General features: G+C 39.2%; 3 protein-coding genes across 3 annotated transcripts in view; 1 reads left to right on the top strand and 2 right to left on the bottom strand.

Moving 5' to 3' along the window:
• The first annotated feature begins 1,485 nt into the window (after positions 1-1,485).
• On the top strand, positions 1,486-1,970 carry LOC108364009 (uncharacterized). The gene is made up of 3 exons (XM_017617549.1): positions 1,486-1,645; positions 1,704-1,851; positions 1,914-1,970. Exons 1-3 carry the CDS (start codon positions 1,508-1,510, stop codon positions 1,928-1,930), a joined length of 303 nt encoding a protein of 100 aa, XP_017473038.1. The 5' UTR covers positions 1,486-1,507; the 3' UTR covers positions 1,931-1,970.
• LOC108364008 (uncharacterized) lies at positions 1,496-7,187 on the bottom strand. The gene is made up of 3 exons (XM_017617548.1): positions 4,935-7,187; positions 2,447-2,543; positions 1,496-2,366 (listed from the first exon to the last, which is right to left on the bottom strand). Exons 1-3 carry the CDS (start codon positions 5,128-5,130, stop codon positions 2,177-2,179), a joined length of 483 nt encoding a protein of 160 aa, XP_017473037.1. The 5' UTR covers positions 5,131-7,187; the 3' UTR covers positions 1,496-2,176.
• Positions 7,188-7,377: 190 nt separating this feature from the next.
• The window catches only part of LOC108364007 (serine palmitoyltransferase 2-like), a 43,743-nt gene continuing 29,906 nt past the window's right edge, over positions 7,378-21,214 (bottom strand). Inside the window, exons 2-4 of the mRNA XM_017617547.1 lie at positions 8,683-9,765; positions 8,351-8,613; positions 7,378-8,276 (exon numbers count right to left, since the gene is read on the bottom strand). Of these exons, the coding sequence (XP_017473036.1) occupies positions 8,060-8,276; positions 8,351-8,613; positions 8,683-9,765 (1,563 nt within the window). The 3' untranslated portion in view covers positions 7,378-8,059. The remainder of the gene's footprint in view (positions 8,277-8,350; positions 8,614-8,682; positions 9,766-21,214) is intronic.

Here is a 21,214-nt window from a genome sequence, read left to right as displayed (position 1 = left end):
GAAAATATTCAACGCGGGCCGCGATGCTGGTAACAGAGGAAGAGGAAGGCCTCCTCTGCGTTGGAAAGACCAGGTGGAGAAGGACTTGGCTTCACTTGGCATTTTCAATTGGCGTCAGTTAGCACAGAAGAGAAATGACTGGCGTGCTGTTTTGGACTCGGCCAAAATCGCTTAGGCGGTTACAGCGCCAAATAAGAAGAAGAAGAAGTCTACGTACATATATTGGATTTCTTTAAAATAATTATAGGCATCCATTTTGAAATTGCTATACTATAAAGTTTCTGGGACAGAATCACTATAGAACCGGAAAGAGAAGAAGAAATTTTCTTCAAATTTATTTCGTTTTGCGATTAACCGTTCTATGAAATGCTGCACAGTTGGAGAATCTCAAGGCGGCAAACGACCACCAAACCATAATCTTACCAGATGAATGTGCCAATGAAAATCGTAAACGTGAATTGTTGGTGAAAGGGTTGAACCAAAATGTTTCAATGGAATTAGTTTTGGACGAAACGAAGATTGCCGGGTCTGCTAGTATTATAATTCATTTACTCATTCATTTACTTCATTTCTTATCATTATAATTAATTTACTCATTCATTTACTTCATTTCTTGAATTTTTTTAATATAATTTTCAAATAAATAACTCCCTTAATTGAAATTGAATTTGATTATTTTTATAGGTGGCAGCCCTCATTCATGAATAGATAATGATTTTATATATCTCCACACTAAGGAATAATACAAAGTCTACTGAGAAAATCGTCAAAATCTATGCTGTATAAGCTTTCCCAACTAACAATTTTCGTCTCATAAGACGCAATTGGTTTAGGAGAATAGTACCCTTATAATTTCACCCTGGTAGAGTACTACGAGTGCTTTATGAATACGTTGCCAGAATTAAATGGCGCATTTATGAGAGTTATTTTTGTCTTATAACATACGATAGTTCTCTTTGTAAGAGATACGTAAGTTTCATAAAAAAACTATTTGAATTTTTATGAGAGTATATATGCACTCTCATGACGGTATCATAATAAATAGCATAACTTTGGTGGTGTTATTTTTAGATTAAAGGTAATTACATAAGAATTAATTCATAGCAAATCGATAAGTTACATTTTCGATGGCAGAAATTAAAGTAGACTACAATTTCATATAAGTATTATAGACTTTTAGAAGTCAATTTTCGAAATTATAAGCTAAGATTCTATGGGGATAGAAATTTTATCGATAATAATGAACATTTTACTTCGAAAAAAAGTTAAGCGCCTCAAAAATAATCAAAATTTTGATTTTGTAAATTGTTATTTAATATAAAAAAAAAAAAATTTAATGCTTTAGTCCTGCTCAATATTTTGATTCAAATTCATGTATCTGCACTTATTATGAAAATATGAAATATGAAAAAGCGTAATATATTTTTACATACTAAACTGCTTAAGTTAGCTACATTTTTGGAATTTTGTTTTACTATAAAACCTTCAGAATAAGGAAATAAGGAGAATGGAAGATTACAGTGACACTGACGGATGGAACGTGGATACCTTAAAATCCCCACAACGCATAAAAAGAAATGTATGTTCCAAAGCCGCTAGTAATGGTGTTGACCATGATTTTAATGACATGCTTACCTATGCGCAGGTATATACTGATATTATTACGAAAAGAAAATATACATTAACAATTTTCCTCCTAGCAGGAAACGCTTGTAGAGCCACCATTACAACAACCACAACCCCATACTTTCACTGCTTTCACTTTACCATCATCACCGGGCTACCAATATCAGCAATCGCAGATATCATCATCGTACCAGCAACCAATACTACACGTACGCTTTTTTGAAAGTATAATATATTGTTAATAAAAGATCTTGTTATATAGCAATTATAAATTCCGTTCCTTACAGCAGTTACAATCCCCTGAGGAAGTCGCGGAAGTTGATATTCGCAGTTTACTAAAGAATATAAGTGAAAGTCTGATTCAAATCCAACAAAATCAGACTGTCATTATACGACATCTTGCGAAACAAAGTGCCTTCAAAGATATTATTATTAATCGCATTAACGATATAGAAAATCTATTTAATAACAATAAAAATTCTACCGTTGATACCGTTGAGGATAACAGCAGTGCAAGTTCTGCAGGCCTATTAGATGCTCCAATTTCGAATCAGGATGAAATCGACGAATTGGAAGAGTTGCTCTTAAAAATTATCGCAACATTCTTAGTGTTTTCAATTCGATAGTAAGATTGGCTGCGTCGGATTTCGATGAAAATAAAAGCAAGGAGTTTTTCGCAACAGTCCTTAAGAATGCCAAGAAAAGGACTGAAAATAATATCGACCGTATTCCTCGAACTTCTGCAAAGAAAGTATATAGTATACAAGGAAAAGTGAAAATGTTCCTAAGGGCAATGAGGTTCCACTAAAAGCTGCTGTACATGAGGTCACTGCTCCTGGTATTGGTAGCATTGCACCCACAGGTAATAATGTTGATGGTGATGTTGAAGGTGTTGAGGCAGATGAACATCTTGAAGCCTTAAATTAAATGATTAATTGAGTATATACTTTGTTTACTTACTTTTAAAATACAGTGTTTATTTTATAATTAAAAAAAAGACTGATGTACAGCCATATTGAAGTGCCTCAAATATCAAAAGTATAATTGACAAAAATTAATAAATACAAATAATAAATTCTTGCTCAATAGCCGAGGAAGCTTATTACACAAAAAGTATTAAAAGTTGCAAGAAAGCAAATGTTTATTAATCAATGAAAAAGTTGATGTTTATTTACTCAAAGACATTACTGTATTTCTTATTTATTTAATTTAATTATTTAAAAGAACTGTTAAAGTGAGTACTTTGTTTATTTAGTTTTAAATACAGAGTTAATATTATAATTAAAAAAATACTGATGTACATCCATATTATAGTGCCTCAAATATTAAAAGTATATTTGACAAAAATTAATAAATATAAATAATAAACTCTTACTCAAGGGCAGAGGAGGCTTATTACACAAAGAGTATTAAAAGTTGCAAGAAAAGAAATGTTTACTAATTGATGAAAAAGTTGATGTTTATTTACTTAAAGAAATTACTTTATTTCATATTTATTAAATTTAATTATTTAAATGAACTGATAAAGTGAGTACTTTGTTTACTTAGTTTTAAATACAGAGTTTATATTATAATTAAAAAACTTTTTATTTAGCAGTGTGAAGTAACGGAATGAAAACTGTTGAATTGTCGTCATATTTCACAGATAACAGTTTAAATTTAATATCTTTGAAGCTATATATCCGTGCTGCTTTTTCTTTGCAATCTGAGGATTATATATTGAGGAATGAAGAACGTATCGGCGTCTCTAAAAAACTTTCCTGATGTTGTAGACAGATATCTCTTTATTAGTTAATGTAGCATTCTTCACGCACACGATCTTATTTCCAGTTGTAAGAAACCATTTGTCCCGATTTTGGGGGCTTAGTAAAAAACCATTCGGCTGCTGAACTGTATTATTTTTTAAAATCGGTAATTCGTTATTAACATATTCACTAGCCTTTATTTGCAAATTACTAAATTCAGTTAGTCGTCTGGCTACCTGCGCCAAAGCCTTGTTTCCATACCGTAACATATTATTTATCTGTTACAATTTGCTTTCAAAAGGGTAAGCACTAAATGTTGATAAAATACCAAGTCTTTTTACATCATCAATAATATGCGACAGGTTATGCACATTACTAGTTATATGCTCTTCACCATAAATGTCTCTGTAGTATTCAATAAAGTGTAGGAACAAAGTATGAGCTATATCGAGATATGTACTGTATGCAGTTAAGGAGCATATTGTGACAGCACAAAAAAATACAAGGAAATGCTGGTATACATCGTGTGGTAAACGATCCTTCAGTATTACAACTCCTATATAATTAGGCTGTTCCTTTGAACTTCGGACTAAAACCTGTGGAACTGTCAAACTACAATTTTACTCTCTCAAGTGAGAGTAAAAGAAGAACAGATGCAGAAGTGCACGTGAACGCAAAAAGCACTATTTCCTGTAAAAACGTCAGCCGGTTTGTTTACATGTCATTTGTACAACACTGATTTGGCTGAAATATCACTAAATAATTAAAATCTATACACATTCAAACATTTCGTTGTTTACTTCCATTTTTTTACAAATATAAGGTTCTTTGCTTTCACCGCTTTTTGCTTTTGCTTGCACATGCAAATCAGCTGATCGTTTGACACTTACAGGAAAAAAAACTCCGGACTAAATCCTGTAACTTCTGATTAGGAACAGTTGCTCAGTTACTCTCTCAAAAGTGTTCCCACTTACAGGTTTTATGTCAATAGGAACGACTTCCTGTAAGTTCTGACTAAATCCTGTAAACCGGACTGCTATTGGAACAGACTAAATATAAGAATGTGAGATATTCCAAAGCTTTCCAATGTGCCAGGCAATCTAATCCCCTTAAAGCTCGATGAAGTTCTGAGGGCATTTTGATGTTTTGTAAGCATTGTGAAATGCCGTAGCTTTCCCTTGCACTCCATTTTGACCGAAAGTTAAACTTGCCACCTCTCCATCCAATCAAGAACTTTCTCATGATACCTAAATCAATTAAATACAGAGAATCTGCAACTGGAAAGTTATCAACAATATTTAAACCGGGCAGTTCTTCAAGCGAAGTGTTAACTTTATGGTGTGAATCATAAATCCTGTTACGAAATCCCTTCGTCTGTTCTTTTAATACATTCTGTTCTCGGGAAAATATTGGAATGTGAAACGTAAGAATATTTTCCGACTGTTGTACACTTTTGACATCCGTGTTGACCATTGAAATAAGTAACACCTATTTACATATTTGTGCAAAGACCCGCTTAATATAAAATATATATACATATATATATATAAATATCCTTTTTACCTTTTATAAAAGCCCGTGCTGGAGAGTCACCTATGAAAGAGTGGATTTTAACGGCAACTTTATGCTGTCCATTGATGGTAACTCCATTGGTCAGGACTTCTTTCGCTTCATCCACAAACGGTCGTATGAACAACTCTAGACTGAGTGGTTTACCTTTGCCACTAGCCGTGGGTAACACAGTGCGGCGCCGCGCCATTGCGCTGATACCGAGAGCTGAGTTACTGGCGCCGATACCGATTGTCACAACTTAGTGACGCAATGACACCATCAACACCCGAACACGGACAACACCGGGCGGCGCAAAGAACACAGCGAAGTGTCACTTGTAAAATGTGCCGCACAAGGCGAATTTTTACAAGGTGGTGTGGTTAAAATTACCCGCGGTCCTTCTGAATGTGAAAATTATGTGTTTGTTGTATTTTTGGGTTTTGAACTTGGGTATATTTGAATTGGTTTTGCCCAACCGATACCACCTTGTATTAATTCAGCTTAGTTCAACACCGGAACACTGACAACACCGGGTGTCGCAAAGAACCAGCAAAGAACACCCGAAATAGAAGTGTCTCTTGTAAATTGTGCAGCACAAGGCGAATTTATACAAGGTGGTGTTGCTAGAATTCGTCGCTGTCTTCTGAATGTGAAAATGATTGGTTTGTTGTATTTTTGGGTTTTGAACTTGGGTATACTTGAGTTTTTTCTCAACCGATATAACTATAACCTTGTATTAATTCACTTTAGTGCAGCGTGCAGCAATAAAGGAAATGAGCTTTATCCTGAAGAGGCGCCATTGCGCCAACACACTGTGCTAATTCCGACAATGGCGCTGAAGGTAGTGTGTCAGCGCCAAAAAATTTGCGCCGTTACCCAGGCCTATTTGCCGCTATAGATACCGATGACCATTGGTTCTTCATATATATTAAATAAAATGGGCCAGAACTCCTCTCTGGAACTCTTATATATTGGTAAGCCATCAATGTTGATGTTAATGGAAATTCCTAACGATTCTTTGATATTGGCAAAACATTGTTGTAAACAAAATGCAAGCCCTTGGTGCCAATATTGGGCACCCAAACCGACTGCCTGAATTGTAGTAACAGTTGGTATTTGTACCAACGTTCTTGCATCTTTTGGCAATGAATCAGGGTTTCGTTTATTACATATTTGTAACAATCGTTTTAATGCTTGGTGCCTTATAATAAACAGAATTGCCCAATTTTTTAATTCAGTTCCATAAACTTAATTTTTTTTAACCCAGTATCGATTATCTGGTATTCCTCATCATCATATTGCTGAAAGGGAATACAACATTTAATTTAATTACTTTTCGTGTTAATTACATGCCATGGTGCTTTTATATTATCAAGAGAAATTTCTGCATCGTGACCTTCATTCGAGTTGTTCTGAATATGATTACAGCTGTTATATTCTGGACGAACAGATTTTTGATATAAATTGTCCGCAGACCGCGCACTATTTTTAGAATATTGTTTAAAATTTGCAGTAACTCTTTTATTGGCTGTAACACTCTTGGACGTGTTATCTTTTAATTTAAGGCACATCTTCTGAATTTTCCTTCGCAAATTAGTGGATCTTTTAACTTTTTTCCAATTAAACTTATCCATTTTGACGGATCAACCCTGAAACAAGGTATGTTGGCTGACAGAATATTTTTCTTGATATAAGTGCGCTCTATTGTAGTGTTTATGAGAATAATGATTCTTTTCTACTCATAAGAGTTTTCTTATACGTGTTTTAACATTTTACGTCTCATAAGGGCATATTTATAAGTTGTTTTATACTTTATATCTTACAAGAGTTTTCTTATAAGTATCATAACAATTTACTACTCATATGGGCATTTTTTCAAGAGTATAACTCGTTGAGAGTTGAAGTTTTATAAAAAAGGTACAAGATGGTCTTATTATGAGATTTAAAGGCTTACTAACTCTAGTAGCATTATTATCTCACAAAAAATAGTACTATGAGACCTAAATTAAGTCTTTTTACAAGAATTATGTTATGAGTTTATCCAAGTATGTTAAAAGAGTCTTATGAGATCTTTTCGTAATTTGTAAGAGTTTTGTTCTGGAGAGTTGGTTAGTTGGGATTATCTCTTATACCACTGATTGTTCAGATACCAGTTTTTGCGATATACATATCCTTCATGTAGGAAGCGAAACCCATTAAATTGTGTTACCGGTTTACATACCGGTGCAGTGAAAATCACTTAGATTGGTGCTATATAAGGTATATCTTCCATACCTCTGATTGTTTAGATATGCTTTTTTATATATCTATGTGTGAATATATAAATTTTTTCAAATGCAGTAATCTGCTAAAGTAAAATTTTCAGATGTTCATGAAAGGTATGAAGCATTCGGCATAGCCGAAGACCGCGCTGCTCTTACTTGTTTTATTTTAATAATGAAATTTAAATTGTTTCTTTGTTTTAAATATTGTTCTATTACTTCTAAACAGAAATTTGCAAAGGCCAATAAAACCATATTGGCTTTATTTCCATTTCCAGTTGGTATGGAATTACTTTCTTCCTAGGAATAAGATTTTAATTTTTATTTTCAAATTATTCAAGGGTTAGAAAGAAAATTTGATATTATATCTCTATTCATTAAATTTCGTTAAAAATCACCGTAGTAAGTTTAAGTAACAAATAGTATAGATGAATTTAGTGACAAAAATCCTCGCACAATATCATACAGCGATAAATATATCCAACGCCTTTGCTTCAATTTTGAACCGCCTTGGCAGTGCATACGAATAATATTCATACATATTTGTGCAACTATTGTTCAAAAGTTATCTTTCGCAATTAACTTTAAAACTGTTAAATTGTTTCCTATTTAGATTACCAAAGTGCTTACATAGATTTCATGTTGAAAATGTTTAGGTAAATTGTAAATATAGACTAAGGAATACAAAAGCCACCAAAATAACTACTTAAACTTCATCTCCTAATTCTCACCGAGCTCATAATGGGTTAATCTTATTACAACCATTTACTAAATTACTTTATACACATAATTTGTATGCAGTTACTCGTGCGCTTTTTTCACCAGGACTGAATAATATCTTTGCTTGCGGGTTATATACGCGGTGATTTTGTTTCTTCAATACTCAATGGGGTTAGGTTCGCGTGGTTTTCGCGAGTATTTTAGGCCTAGCGTGTCACTTATCTCATCGATGACTTCAAGTGCATAGTCTAATTGTTCTTTGGTGTGTGCTGCTGAAAGGCAGTAGCGTATACGCCCCTCCATTATTGGTGTTGCTGGAAACCCGACACCAACAACGGCGATATGGCGTGTTGTCAATGTGCGCACAACGGCACTAAAATAAGTAAAAACAAATTAAAACATTGCAAATACATCAAGGGATGGCAAACAAATGCCTCAAAGCCTCACCCTATTTTCGAAAACAAGTACACCAACATGGGTACCACAGGCGAATCCTCGTGCCCATAAGTGATAACACCCATTTGTGCCAAACGGCGACGGAAATAGCGTGTATTCCGCGCCAACTGATTGATCTTCCTACGACCAGTATCGGTGCCATCCTGTCCCATTATAATGCTCATCGAAGTGTAAATCTGCTGAGCAATGGGAGGTGACATGCTACTGGCATAACAATGTGCATGACTGTTTGTGCGCAAAAAGTCAATTAGTTGCTGCAAATAATGTTTCAAAACACAGATTCACTAAATACGAATCTCAATGACTCGCAAAATTAAGCATACCTTCGAACCGGCTAAATAGCCTCCAGCGCTACCGAAACTCTTCGTGAAAGTGCCCATCAGTATATCTACATCCTTAGGATCCACGCCAAAGTAATCAACAGCACCACCTCCATTCGGGCCCATGGCGCCAATACTGTGTGCTTCATCTAAATACAAGTAAGCTTTGTATTTCTTTTTAAGAGCAATAATCTCTGGCAAACGCACGACGGAGCCCTCCATACTGAACACACCTTCCACCAAAATCATTATCTTCTTCCAGGGTTTGCCTCTCTCTTTCGGATTGCCATGGACCACATTATATCGAAGCAGCCGCTCCAAATCGCTCATATTGTTGTGCTTAAACACCTTCGTTGTGGCTCCCGATAGCCGTAGACCCAAAATGATCGAGGCATGGTTCTTTTCATCGCTTAACACAAGGCAACCTGGTGAAATCAGGGAAGGCAAATTAAGCGCGTTCGTGGCAAATCCCATCCCAAATACAATTGCATCTTCTACACCTAAATAGCGTGCAGTCAAACACTCCAAGTCCAAGTGCAGTTGTGTTGTGCCTAACTCAACTCGTGACGAAGTCATTGCCAAACCCATTTCCTGGGCTGTATTTTCGGAATCCTGTGCACAAGGACCTTGGGCATCAGCGAACCCCAAATAATTATAAGATCCCAAATTCAAGCAAAGCGTCTCAGTTCCAGTAAATTGAAAGCTCCAGCCGTAGTCGTTAGTCACACGGTCTTTGAGAGTAACCTCCGCAGCGGGCACACTGCATATCGGGCGATTCCAACAATCACGCACACGTCGATACACATAGCGCGAGTAGAAACTCTCAAAGGCATCATAGAGTGTTACATAGCCATCACGGTTCTCCTCCTTAGCGACCTTTGGCACAAAGAGCAACTGGTTTATATAACCAAGAATCATAAGCAAATAGAAGCCTAAATATGTGAGACAGGCAGTGTGAAGAGGTACTTCCTCGAAGGATGTCTTGCGTATGTGTTCCGCAGCAATCTCTGAAAGTTTTTTCGCTGGCGTGATTAGTGGCTGATTGCAGTTATCATTAGCCTTGACATAGTGGATATCTTTACAGTTCTGAAAAAAGTGAAAAGGAAAGTAGTCATAAAAGTACGTTGTTCTTTAGAGAACAATTGCAAATAAATGTAAGCAAAAATTTTTATGTATGTATTTGTAAACCATTAACATAGCAGCTTATTAGATATGTTCGTCAAAACGTACAGAAAGAATTATCCATTATAAAAATTTTAGAGAGTAGGAAAAAATTCTCTCTCAAATAGAGAAAGTTGCAATTTCTGCACGAACGCACATTTTCCAGAATTCGCAAGCTTCACTACCAGGCTGGTGTCCATAGTTGCATTTCAAACAAAAAAAAATTTATGGATTTTTTAAAATTCTTTCTGACAGACAAAAACAGGACCTATATGTATATTTCTTCTGATTAATACTTTCTTTTTGTAGTCCCTATGGGGTTTCCAATATCGACTGTGGTTTCAGCTGCATTTCGATTATGAATACAGCCTTTTCAGCAGAATATCTTTAAAATTTATGGAAATAACTAAATTAATTAAGTGAAGAAATAGTTTCTTACTTTTTTCATTTACAAATGGCAACAAGTGTATACATTTTCAAATTAAACGAATTTGTTGTTGAAACAAAAAACGTCGAGACACGTAAACTTAATTATGGTTAAAGCCTGTTCTGTTACCAAAAAATTAAGCCACTAACGATGAAAATCAGTGGACAAATAAATCCCTTTTGAATGGTCAAATGAATATGTGTAATAATTTTTAATATGAAATAGAAGCAGGAAATAATGTTACTCATACGTCATATCGTACATGACCGTACTCGTACATAATCGTACTTGGCGTATGAGCAGGGCTGCCAATTTAGCTATTTTCCCGTCAAATCTGGGCTCGAATCGCAACAAACGATATCGTACTACCTGTCACGTAAAAACACATTTTTCGGATGATGAAATACGTAAACGTACTCTTTGTCCCATTCAGCTTATGCTGCCTGACGTATCACGTAATTTTCTTTCGTATCGCTTTCGATCCGTGAACGGACGTTACGATGCGAGACCTGGCTTTTTCAAAGCCCATTTAGCGGCAGGAAATGAGAAATTGCGGAAAGCGGGAAATCCAGCCTTTTGAGAATTTTTTTTTACGGATTTTTAGCCTTTTCCCTTATGCATACATATGTAATTAAAATTACCAGATTATTTCGATGCGATTAAAAAAGTTAATATGAGTTCTGTGGGCAATGTTCTAAAACATTTAAATTACAGAGATGAAATGATGGAAAAAATAATAATTCTTTTTAATAGAATTTGTTTAAAGGACTTGGATCCATTTAAATCGCAATGAATCACTGTCGACAGTAATTGAAAAGCATCCCTGCAAACTCCTTTTGTAAAGCATCCCTGTCTGCATTCGAAGTCGCCACTGGATGCCTTCCAGTGTTGAGTAGGTATAAATGCAGCGATCGCATTTGAAACCGGTCTCTTTTCATTTTCGCAACATCATCACCTGGATGTCAGACAGCGAGGGAGCTTTGCCTAAAACAACAACACGTGGGAATTCGCCTTTTCTATTTACAACAATCATATCGACGTGGGAAACTGCATATACGTAAAACCAATCAATTTTTCTTATATTTAAAATCAACCCTTTCTAAATATTTAAATGAATGTAATTACTACGATACCTGAATTTAATGAAGTAGTGTTAACTTTAAACTGAATTAAAACTATCATTGTACGATTCATATTGAAAATCATTTGCATACAGTCCATTCGCTTTTTTATAATATTATTCGCTGTTCATTCATTCAGTATATAAGTTAAACTTTGTAATTACAAGTACATATTGAATTGAATTAAAGTACACTATAAAACCCAAAGCAAAACACTACGCTACGCAACACTAGACCACAACTGTCATTTTGCACATCATCTTTCTTTCTTTGTCGGCGACCAGCAGCAAATACCTAACAGCAGAAACAGCGAACAGCAAAAAATTTAAATTTCGTCTTGAGCTCGCTGCAACGAGGGAAATCATTTGTTCAGCAAAACGCAACCACAAAAAAGTTTCGTGAGAAGTTAAAGCCTATACTTTTTAATAATCTGTTCGGAGGAACGAATAAATATTTGCAACAGGCGCACGCAAAAATTCAGTGCCCAACGCGGGACTACTCATATCGCAAGGAAACCTTCCTCAACAAGCGCCCATCCAAGCATTAGCGCTCACCGTGGGACTAAACTCCAGCATAGTCAATTGGAAATAATCAACGTGCGCACATCGCGGGAGCCTCCAATATTTGCAACCTGCTTACATACAGTATCGGCATGCGCACATCATCGGTGGAATCCTTTTACAAACAAAATGAGAAGTATCAAGGAAAAATCGTAAGTCTGTGCATTCATATACATATATATTCGCATATATATTTTGTCAGATATACTTACGTACCAACTGTACAATCTGCATTAACCGTTGCTCTAAAACGGTTTTAATATACATATATACATATGTATATGCTGTTATATATATGTACACATATAAGTAAACTCGTTGCTTCTCATCAAACCCTAAATTCTCTCGCACTCGTTGCTTCTTTTAAGATTACACATTTCTCGTTGCTTTTCGAAGATACCCTACAAGACAGCTGAGTTTCATATGAGTGCTCGTATTGACACTATCGCTAATTACAAAAGTGCTTATAAAAGTCCTAATTTTCGTTCAGGCCATGGGCAAAAATTTAGTACTTTCTCCTCAATGTTGTCATCAGAAAGTCCTCAGCACTAATATTCAAACTACTAATTTATGCCATAATACAAAAACACCAGTGTAAATGTGTTAGAATTTTGCTAAAGTGCTCAGCAATGTCTTGTCGGGTATACACATATATATAGACCTACTTGTGTACATATGTTAATGCATATACATATGCATTCAATTCCATTTCATTTTGCGCTTACTCCAAATATTTGTGCCTATGTTTCTTCGCTACACGCCCTCCCTCCCCCCTAACTTTCAAATTTTCCTTATATATATATAAAATAGTACCCTGAAATGCCAGCTTAATAGGGTCGAGCCCCCCCCTAAATTTCATTCTGGCTACGTCGATGAATCTGTATGTATATATCAATTTGCTCAGCAAAACGAAATTTAGTTAACGAGCAAAGTGCATGTACCCAGTAGGCATACGACAACGAATTTACTCCGAACGATGTCTAAATGGTATCTATGTAAAAAGTGATTAAAATTTACGGTTCATCCCCTATCTGAAGCGAACTGACTAAGTTCTGGTAGCCTAAAATACCGGTTTACATAAAATTTAATCAATAGTTGGGGTGCGTATATTTGTAGTACATACAAACACTTGTATATGTACATCAGTGAAGTTTAGTTTGGGTTGGCGTTCAACCAAACAGTTTTTTCACTTGTTCCAGTCTTCTTATTAGAATTTGTATGCATGTATATATCAAATTGCTAAGCAAAACGGAGTTTAGCTAACGCGAATAGTGCGTTTACCTAGTAGCAAACAGCAACGGATTTTCCCAGTAGGTAAAAAATAGTACATCCTGATTTGCTCCGTACGATATTAGTCAATACTATTATATATAGTCAATACTATTAAGGTGCATACAATTTTCGGTTTTTATCCCAAATCTAAATCGAATTCAATACTTATCGTTAACCTCAAATATACTTTGGATTTATACAGCACTTGTTTCTGCTAAGAGCAAATTTAATTATCATACAAAATAACAATTATTTCTAAACGAAGCTTTTCCAATTGCGATATACATATCACCGGTAGATAAGACTCATTCCCACGACAGCCGGTTCTACGTACCGGAATGACTCGGGTTTTTACCCGACCAAGGGCTGTTGTTTCGGCGATCTAACCCGTTTAGGTCGGCGAAGTATCTCAGAAGTTGTTCGTCCATAGGGCTACATTTGCTACATTTTCTCCTCCTCAGGGCTGGCATCGAGTCAAACCCAGGGCCAGAAACCTACACCTGCTGTGTATGCCAGAGACGACTACACCACAACTCCACCTCTGTCAAGTGCAATGCTTGCGAGGGGTGGAGTCACCTCAGAGTCTGCTCAGGACTACGGACATATCGGCAGTGGACCACGTCTTTTGTGGCCCCCTGTTGCTCTAACAGAGCAGCCCCCACGGCTAACCCCAGTCCACCTGAGCAGTCCCACACAAATACCACAGCACAACAACATAACACAATAGACCACACCACAACGGCTACAGACCACAGAATACACACAACCGCACCACCACCCACACGCCGCCGCCAACAACTCCTGGTTCCTCCTACAATCTGCACGGTATGTCAGACCAGGATATTCCGTAATGTGACATCAGTCAGCCTTGGCTGGTGCCACTTTAGGGCATGCTGAGTTCTGCGCACCACGCGAGATTGGACGAGGAACTCCGAGGGCCCGTGCTGCGCTGCTCGGTCGCAGACATCGACCGCAGGGATACCACCCTAGAATGTCAGGGCATCGCTATCCGGTCAGGCGATGTCGAGCTCGAAATATTTAACATATACATACCCCCTGTCACCTGCTGCCCGGCAGGATATCACCCTGATATAGGTGCGCTCCTCAGAGGTGAAAACCGTATGGTAGTAGGTGACTTTAATGCGCACCACGATCTTTGGCACTCAAGCCTGTCAAACGATCGTAGGGGAACTGACTTGGCTGAGCAGATAGACGATTCGACATTCTGCACAATGAACGACGACGCACTGATAAACAGCATAACAGCGCTGGTCTGATAAACAGTATATCATGGCGACCTATGCTGACTTTGGCATCAGACCACCTGCCAATAGTCATCTCGATCGATAAACCAACCGACTTTGCTTCCGCGGAGCACCGAACATATATCAACTTTTCAAAAGCTGATTGGAAAGGCTTCGCGGAATTTACAGAAAATACCTTCGCTGCCCTCCCTACACCAACCGACGTCCACCTTGGTGAACGTAAGTTCCGTAGGGCTGTCACCGCTGTTGCAGCCCGCTTCGTACCGGCAGGATGCATCACCGACCCACGCCCAAATTTCCCTGCTGAAGCGGCTGTTCTAGCCGATGAGCGTGACAGCCTTCGTCAGGCGGATCCCGGAGATCCCCGTATCAGGGATCTCAACACGGAGATTCGGCAACTAGTAAACGTACATAAGCGGAAGAAGTGGGAAGAGCTTCTGAAGACCTGCAACTTCACCTCTGGTGTGAGTAAGCTTTGGTCAACCGTGAGGTCACTGTCCAATCCGACGAAGCACGACGACAGAATCGAAATTTCTTTCGGCGACCATGCTTCGTCGGACCCGGAGCGATGCGCGAGCTATTTTAGCCGGCAGTTCATACTGCATCCTCCGGTGGACAAAGCCAAGCGTCGAGTGACCAGAAGGCTGCACAAACTGCCAACAACTTGTGCCCCCCTTGCTTTCACTTGCGGTGAAGTTCAGGTGCGTGGACTTCAGGAAGGCGAAAGCGTCCAAATGGGTCCCGACGGAATATGCATGCTGATGCTGAAAAATTTGGGTCCTGCGGGGGTAGCGTACCTAACGGAGGTCCTCAACTTGTCAATGGCCACTCTCATCATCCCAGACATCTGGAAGGTGGGGAGAGTGGTCCCACTGCTCAAACCGGGGAAACCTGCCAACAAAGGAGATTCGTATCGTCCGATTACACTCCTTTCCCAGGTAGCGAAAGCACTAGAGGCCTTGCTACTCCCGTATTTCACAAACCACCTGACCCCAGCGAAGCATCAGCATGGTTTCCGTAAAGTGCACAGTACAACAACAGCACTTAACGCCATAAACACTCAGATAACTCGTGGCCTTAACCGTAACCGTCCCTGTGAGAGAACGATTCTAGTAGCGTTGGACTTGTCAAAGGCGTTTGACACCGTCTGCCATTCCACGCTACTAGAAGATATAGAGGCCTCCTCTCTCCCACAGAGGCTCAAACGGTGGTCGGCAAATTATCTGAGTGGTCGACATTCGTCGGTAATGTTTAGAGACAAAACGAGTAAGCAGCGAAAAATAAAACAGGGGGTTCCTCAGGGTGGTGTCCTTTCCCCGCTACTGTTTAACTTTTATATTTCAAAGCTCCCTCAACCACCAGAGGGAGTCTCGATTGTCTCCTATGCCGACGATTGCTCGATCATGGCGACTGGGAATGGAATTGATGACCTGTGTTTGAAAGTAAACGGCTATCTCTCCGAACTTTCTCGCTTCTTCACTGCAAAGTGTCTAGCCCTCTCCCCTACGAAATCCTCCGCGACCCTGTTCACAACCTGGACGAAGGAGGTCAGGCTACCGCTGGGGATTCACGTCGATGACACACCAATTCCGACGGTGAATAACCCCAAAAGTCTCGGAGCAACATTTGACAGCCTGCTCTCCTTCTCTGCGCACGCAACCGCTATTGTCAATAAAGTACAGAGCCGCAACAAAGTCCTCAAGTCGCTAGCCGGCAGTACTTGGGGCAAAGACAAAGAAACGTTGCTGGCAACATAGAAGGCAATAGGCCGCCCGGTTTTAAACTACGCAGCACTAGTGTGGTCGCCGGGGACCAGTAGGACGCAGTGGACGAAGCTACAGATGGTACAAAATACAGCACTTAGGACAGCGACTGGATGCCTCCTGATGTCACCAGAACACCACCTCCACGACGAGGCGAAAATGCTCCCAATTAGGGAGCACAACACGATGCTCTGCAAGCACTTTCTTGCTGGGAGCCACAGATGTGGCCACCCAAATAGACAGCTGCGTGCAGAGGAGCCCTCGCCGAGGCACGTCAGGAGGCATCTATATGAACTGACGGACGAAGTCCAGAGGTTCATTAAGCAACCTCAACCGCAAATTCAATAATTTTTGTTAAATTTTTTGGCGGGTAATCAAAGGAAATTTTTTTCCAAAATCTTCCAAGGCAAAAACTGAACTATAAAATTCACCCGTATCTGCTAATTACCTATTATCGCAATTGCATTGGCCTACAAAGTCTTTGTGCTTTGGTGAAACCTCTTATCACTTGAGGCCATTCTTTTCGTGCTCTTGCTGTTGACCCACATTTAAGGGCATAACTTGTTTTTTCTATTCCCAACATTAAAAGTTCATTCTTATTCAAACATGCCAGTCGCTTCCGCATTAATGGCGAAGTTCATCTTCGATTCCAACAATGTAGTGAATTTCTGCTCGCACTTCGACAAAGAAGATCCTGAAGAACAGGCTGATTCTGTACTCGAAGTCAAAATGCAAGACCTCCAGTTTCGCTGGGAAATGCTGAGACTTTCATATGAAAAAGTCTGTATCGCCGGTGACAGTTCGATTTCTTCCGAATTCAAGGAAGAAGCGCAGACTAAATTTCAATTGTGCACGGACGGTTATTATATATGCAAGTCTCATATCTTAGACCAAATGAAGGTTTTTCAGCGCAGCTCAAGTGACACCCATGGCACATCCCGCCAATCTACTTCTTTCATCGATAATTCGATGCCTTGTATAAAGGTACCCCCGTGCGACACCCCCATATTTTATGGCAGCTATGAGGATTGGCCATCCTTTCGGGATATGTTCAAGGCCGTATACCTTAACCATCCCAAGCTCACACCTGCGCAAAAACTATACCACTTGCGAAATAAAACACGGGGAAAGCGGGTGCCATCGTCAAACACTACAAATTGTGCGATGAAAATTTTACTCTCGCCTGGGAAGCTCTAAGGGCCCGATTCGAAAACAAAAGAATTTCGATAGATAAGCAGCTGAAAATCCTTTTCAACATTTCTTCGGTTTCATCCGAAAACAGCGAAGGGATTCAGAAAGTCCAAAATACGATCAATGATTGCATTTCGTGTCTAAATTCTCAAGGAGTTTCTACAGCCGACTGGGATCTTATACTTATATATATTTGCTCGACCAAACTCCCAGAGGAAACTCTTTCTCTATGGGAGCAGTCGCTCAAATCCAGAAAGGACTTACCCAAATGGTCCCAGATGGATGAGTTTCTTACCAGTAGGTATGAAGTGTTAGAACGTCTGCACGAATACAAGGTCACGAAATCCCGTAGTTCACTCCCACACAAAACGCCTCAAAAGGTTCAATCGTACCATTCCAATGAACACCTCTCGTTCACATGCAAGCTATGCAAAAAAACCCATGCCCTGAAATTTTGCCCCGAATTTAAGAAACTAAAAGTTCCCGAACGCACATTACTGAAGGCAATTTCGAGGAATCCCCTACGTCCTCAGCTGACAGTAATCGCCATATCCAAGCGAACTTCTCTACCAACCATGAGAGCACGCTACTTCCAACAGCATTAGTTCACATTGATCACTTGGGTACCCACTTTTCCCTACGCGCGCTCATTGATCAAGGCTCGCAAAAAACTTTCATTTCTGAGAAAGTACAAAAACGGTTACAACTATCTACCCAAAGAGAAAACTTTTCAGTAACCGGAATGGGTGGAAAGATAGTGGAAAATTCCAACCGTGTCTGCCACATTACCCTTGTTTCAAAACGATGCAACATTCGCCTCAACTCCCGAGCGATTGTTCTTCAAAAACTAACAAGTTTTCTTCCAACATTTGACATTCTAAAACCGAATCTCGTAGAAATCAAGGATCTAGACCTTGCGGATCCATATTTCTACACTCCCGGTCCAATCGATATGGTAATAGGTAGTGACCTAATGCCAGAAATACTCCTTCAAGGCATCAAGCATCAGGTCCTGGGAAGCCTTCTCGCGCAAAATACCATTTTCGGCTGGTAATTGAGTGGTCCGTTAAAACCGAACCTATGTTTCGCTTACCTTACGCACGTGGTATCAGACCCAAACGAAAGTATTGATTCCCAACTTAAACGTTTCTGGGAGTTAGAAGAGATATCAGAGCCGCATCCACCTTCCGCTGAATACCTATTTTGCGAAAAAATCTATCAGGATACAACTTATCGACAGAGCGATGGACGCTACGTAGTCCGGCTGCCATTTAAGTCCGATTTCCCCTCCAATCTCACTCTGGGTCCATCTCGGGCTCAAGCAATGAAGCAGGCGATTAGAATTGAGCATATGCTCAGTAAAAACCCGAGTCTAAAGGAAGAATATAATCGTGTATTAGACGAATATCTGCATCTCGACCACATGAAAGTTATCACTCCCGATGAAATTGTTCAAAATAGAAAGTTCTTTTCATACTATCTACCCCACCACTCAGTAGTTAAACCGGACGGTAAATCCACAAAAGTCCGTGTGGTATTTAATGCCTCAAAACCAACGGCTGGTACGTCTCTTAACGACATACTTCACATTGGACCTACTCTACAAACACAGACAAACAGACCTCATGTTTGTCATTCTAAATTGGCGTCTATATAAATATGTCTTTAATAGTGACATACAAAAAATGTGTCGTCAAATTCTCTTGCACGAAGACGATCAACATTACCAGCGAATTCTCCTCCGCAAAAAAAATGAAACCACGTTAACCGATTTTGCACTCAAGACCGTTACCTTTAGAGCCAATTGCGCTCCTTATTTAGCTATTTGGACTTTGCACCAGTTGGCAAATAACTCAAAAGACACTCATCCCTTGGCCAATCGAATCCTAACAAAAGAAACTTATGTCGATGACATATTGTCAGGTGGTCACGATCTCCCGTCTTGCGTAGAAGCACAATTTCAATTAATTAATTGTTTACTTGCTGCTGGTTTTCCGTTAGAGAAAATTACAGCTAATCATTCAGAACTGCTCAATCATATCCCAACCGAAGATTTGCTCGATTCGGACTTCCTTAAATTTGATTGTTCCAGTTCGACCAAAACACTCGGCATCCGTTGGAATGCATTAAATGACTCGTTCTCGTATTCCATCGAGTCAATGAATCCACCTACAAGTGCTACAAAAAGACAGATTTTATCCTATGTCCAAACTTTTCGAACCCGCAGGGTGGCTTGCGCCCATAATCATACAAGCGAAAATATTGTTGCAACAAATATGGCTTGATGGGTCGGAATGGGATGAATGCGTTAAACCTCATGCACTCCAAAAGTGGGTCCAATGGTTGTCCGACTTACCCATTGTCGAAACCATTCAAATACCAAGATGGACTGTGATGCTTCTGAGAAGGCATATTGCGCAACAATCTATCTCCGAACCCATTCAAATAATGCAGTTTCGTCATATCTTCTATTCTCCAAAACCAAAGTCGCCCCTTTGCAAACAGTGAGTCTTTCCCGCTTAGAGCTGTGTGGTGCAGTCCTGCTCTCTAAGTGTATCAAAAATGTTCTCAATCAGCTTCCTCTTAGAGACAAAGAGATCTGTCTGTGGTCTGATTAATCAATCGTGATATTGTGGCTCGAGAAACCACCTTGTACGTGGAAAGTTTACGTTGCCAACCGCACATCGCAGATAATCCAAAATGTTGGAAATATTAAATGGCGTCACGTATCTAGCAACCATAATCCTGCAGATTTAGGCACCAGAGGCTGTAGGCCGCAAGATTTAATCCACCACTCATCAGCCTGATCAATGGCCAACATCACTTCAACAAAATATCTCTCCAGTCGAGGAACGCAAAGTCGAGGCTCTTAATACAATGGAAAACGAATCCGATATTTTAGACCGGTTCTCATCATGGTTGAAAGCGTCGCGGGTGATCTCGTACATGTTTCGATTCATCCATCGAATCAGACCAAAGCAATCTACTCGAACTATTACTTACGAGACAGTCGTTCTCACTCAACAAGAAATTCATTGGGTCAAAACACGCTTAATTTAATTATCTCAAGAAAGGTATTACCCAACTGAGTACGCAAAACTTTTAAGCCAGCAACCAATATCCAAAAAGAGCTCGCTTCTGACATTAAATCCCTTTATCGATCACCATGGACTTCTACGGGTAAATGGTCGTTTAGCGAACTCCGGACTCTCGTACAAGGAGAGGCACCCTATTATTCTTCCCGAATCATCACGATTCTGTTATTTATATCTTACATTTTTGCATAAGCTCTTGTTGAATACTGAGCATCAACTCATGGTCAGAACTGCAAGACAAGAGTTCTTCATCCCCCGACTTAAATCTAAAGTCAAATTCTGCATACGAAACTGCAAAACCTGCACCATTTTTAAGCAAAATACCCGTTCACAGATTATGGCAGCTCTACCACCAGAGCATTCCAACTTCTCTCTACCTTTCACGCACACCGGCCTGGACCTTGCAGGTCCAACCGATATTAAATCATCTCTTTTACGGAAATCTCCGATGCTCTAAGGATACGTTTGCGTATTTGTCTGCTTTTCAACTAATGCGGTTCATCTAGAACCTTGCTCGGACCTTTCTACTAAAGCCTTCCAAGCAGCCTTTTCCCGTTTCGTCGTAAGACGTGGTCTCCCCCAGCGTATTTTTTCCGATAATGGAAAGAATTTTGTCGGCGCAAATCGAGCTTTCAAAAAAAAAATTTCACACGTTTCCTTCAAGAATCGTCAGATGACAT

The sequence above is a fragment of the Rhagoletis zephyria genome, unplaced genomic scaffold (genome assembly GCF_001687245.7).
Source record: "Rhagoletis zephyria isolate East Lansing unplaced genomic scaffold, Rhagoletis_zephyria_1.1 Rzeph_scaffold_01436, whole genome shotgun sequence".
Lineage (NCBI taxonomy): Eukaryota > Metazoa > Arthropoda > Insecta > Diptera > Tephritidae > Rhagoletis > Rhagoletis zephyria.
This window is presented reverse-complemented; position numbering and strand designations above follow the sequence as displayed.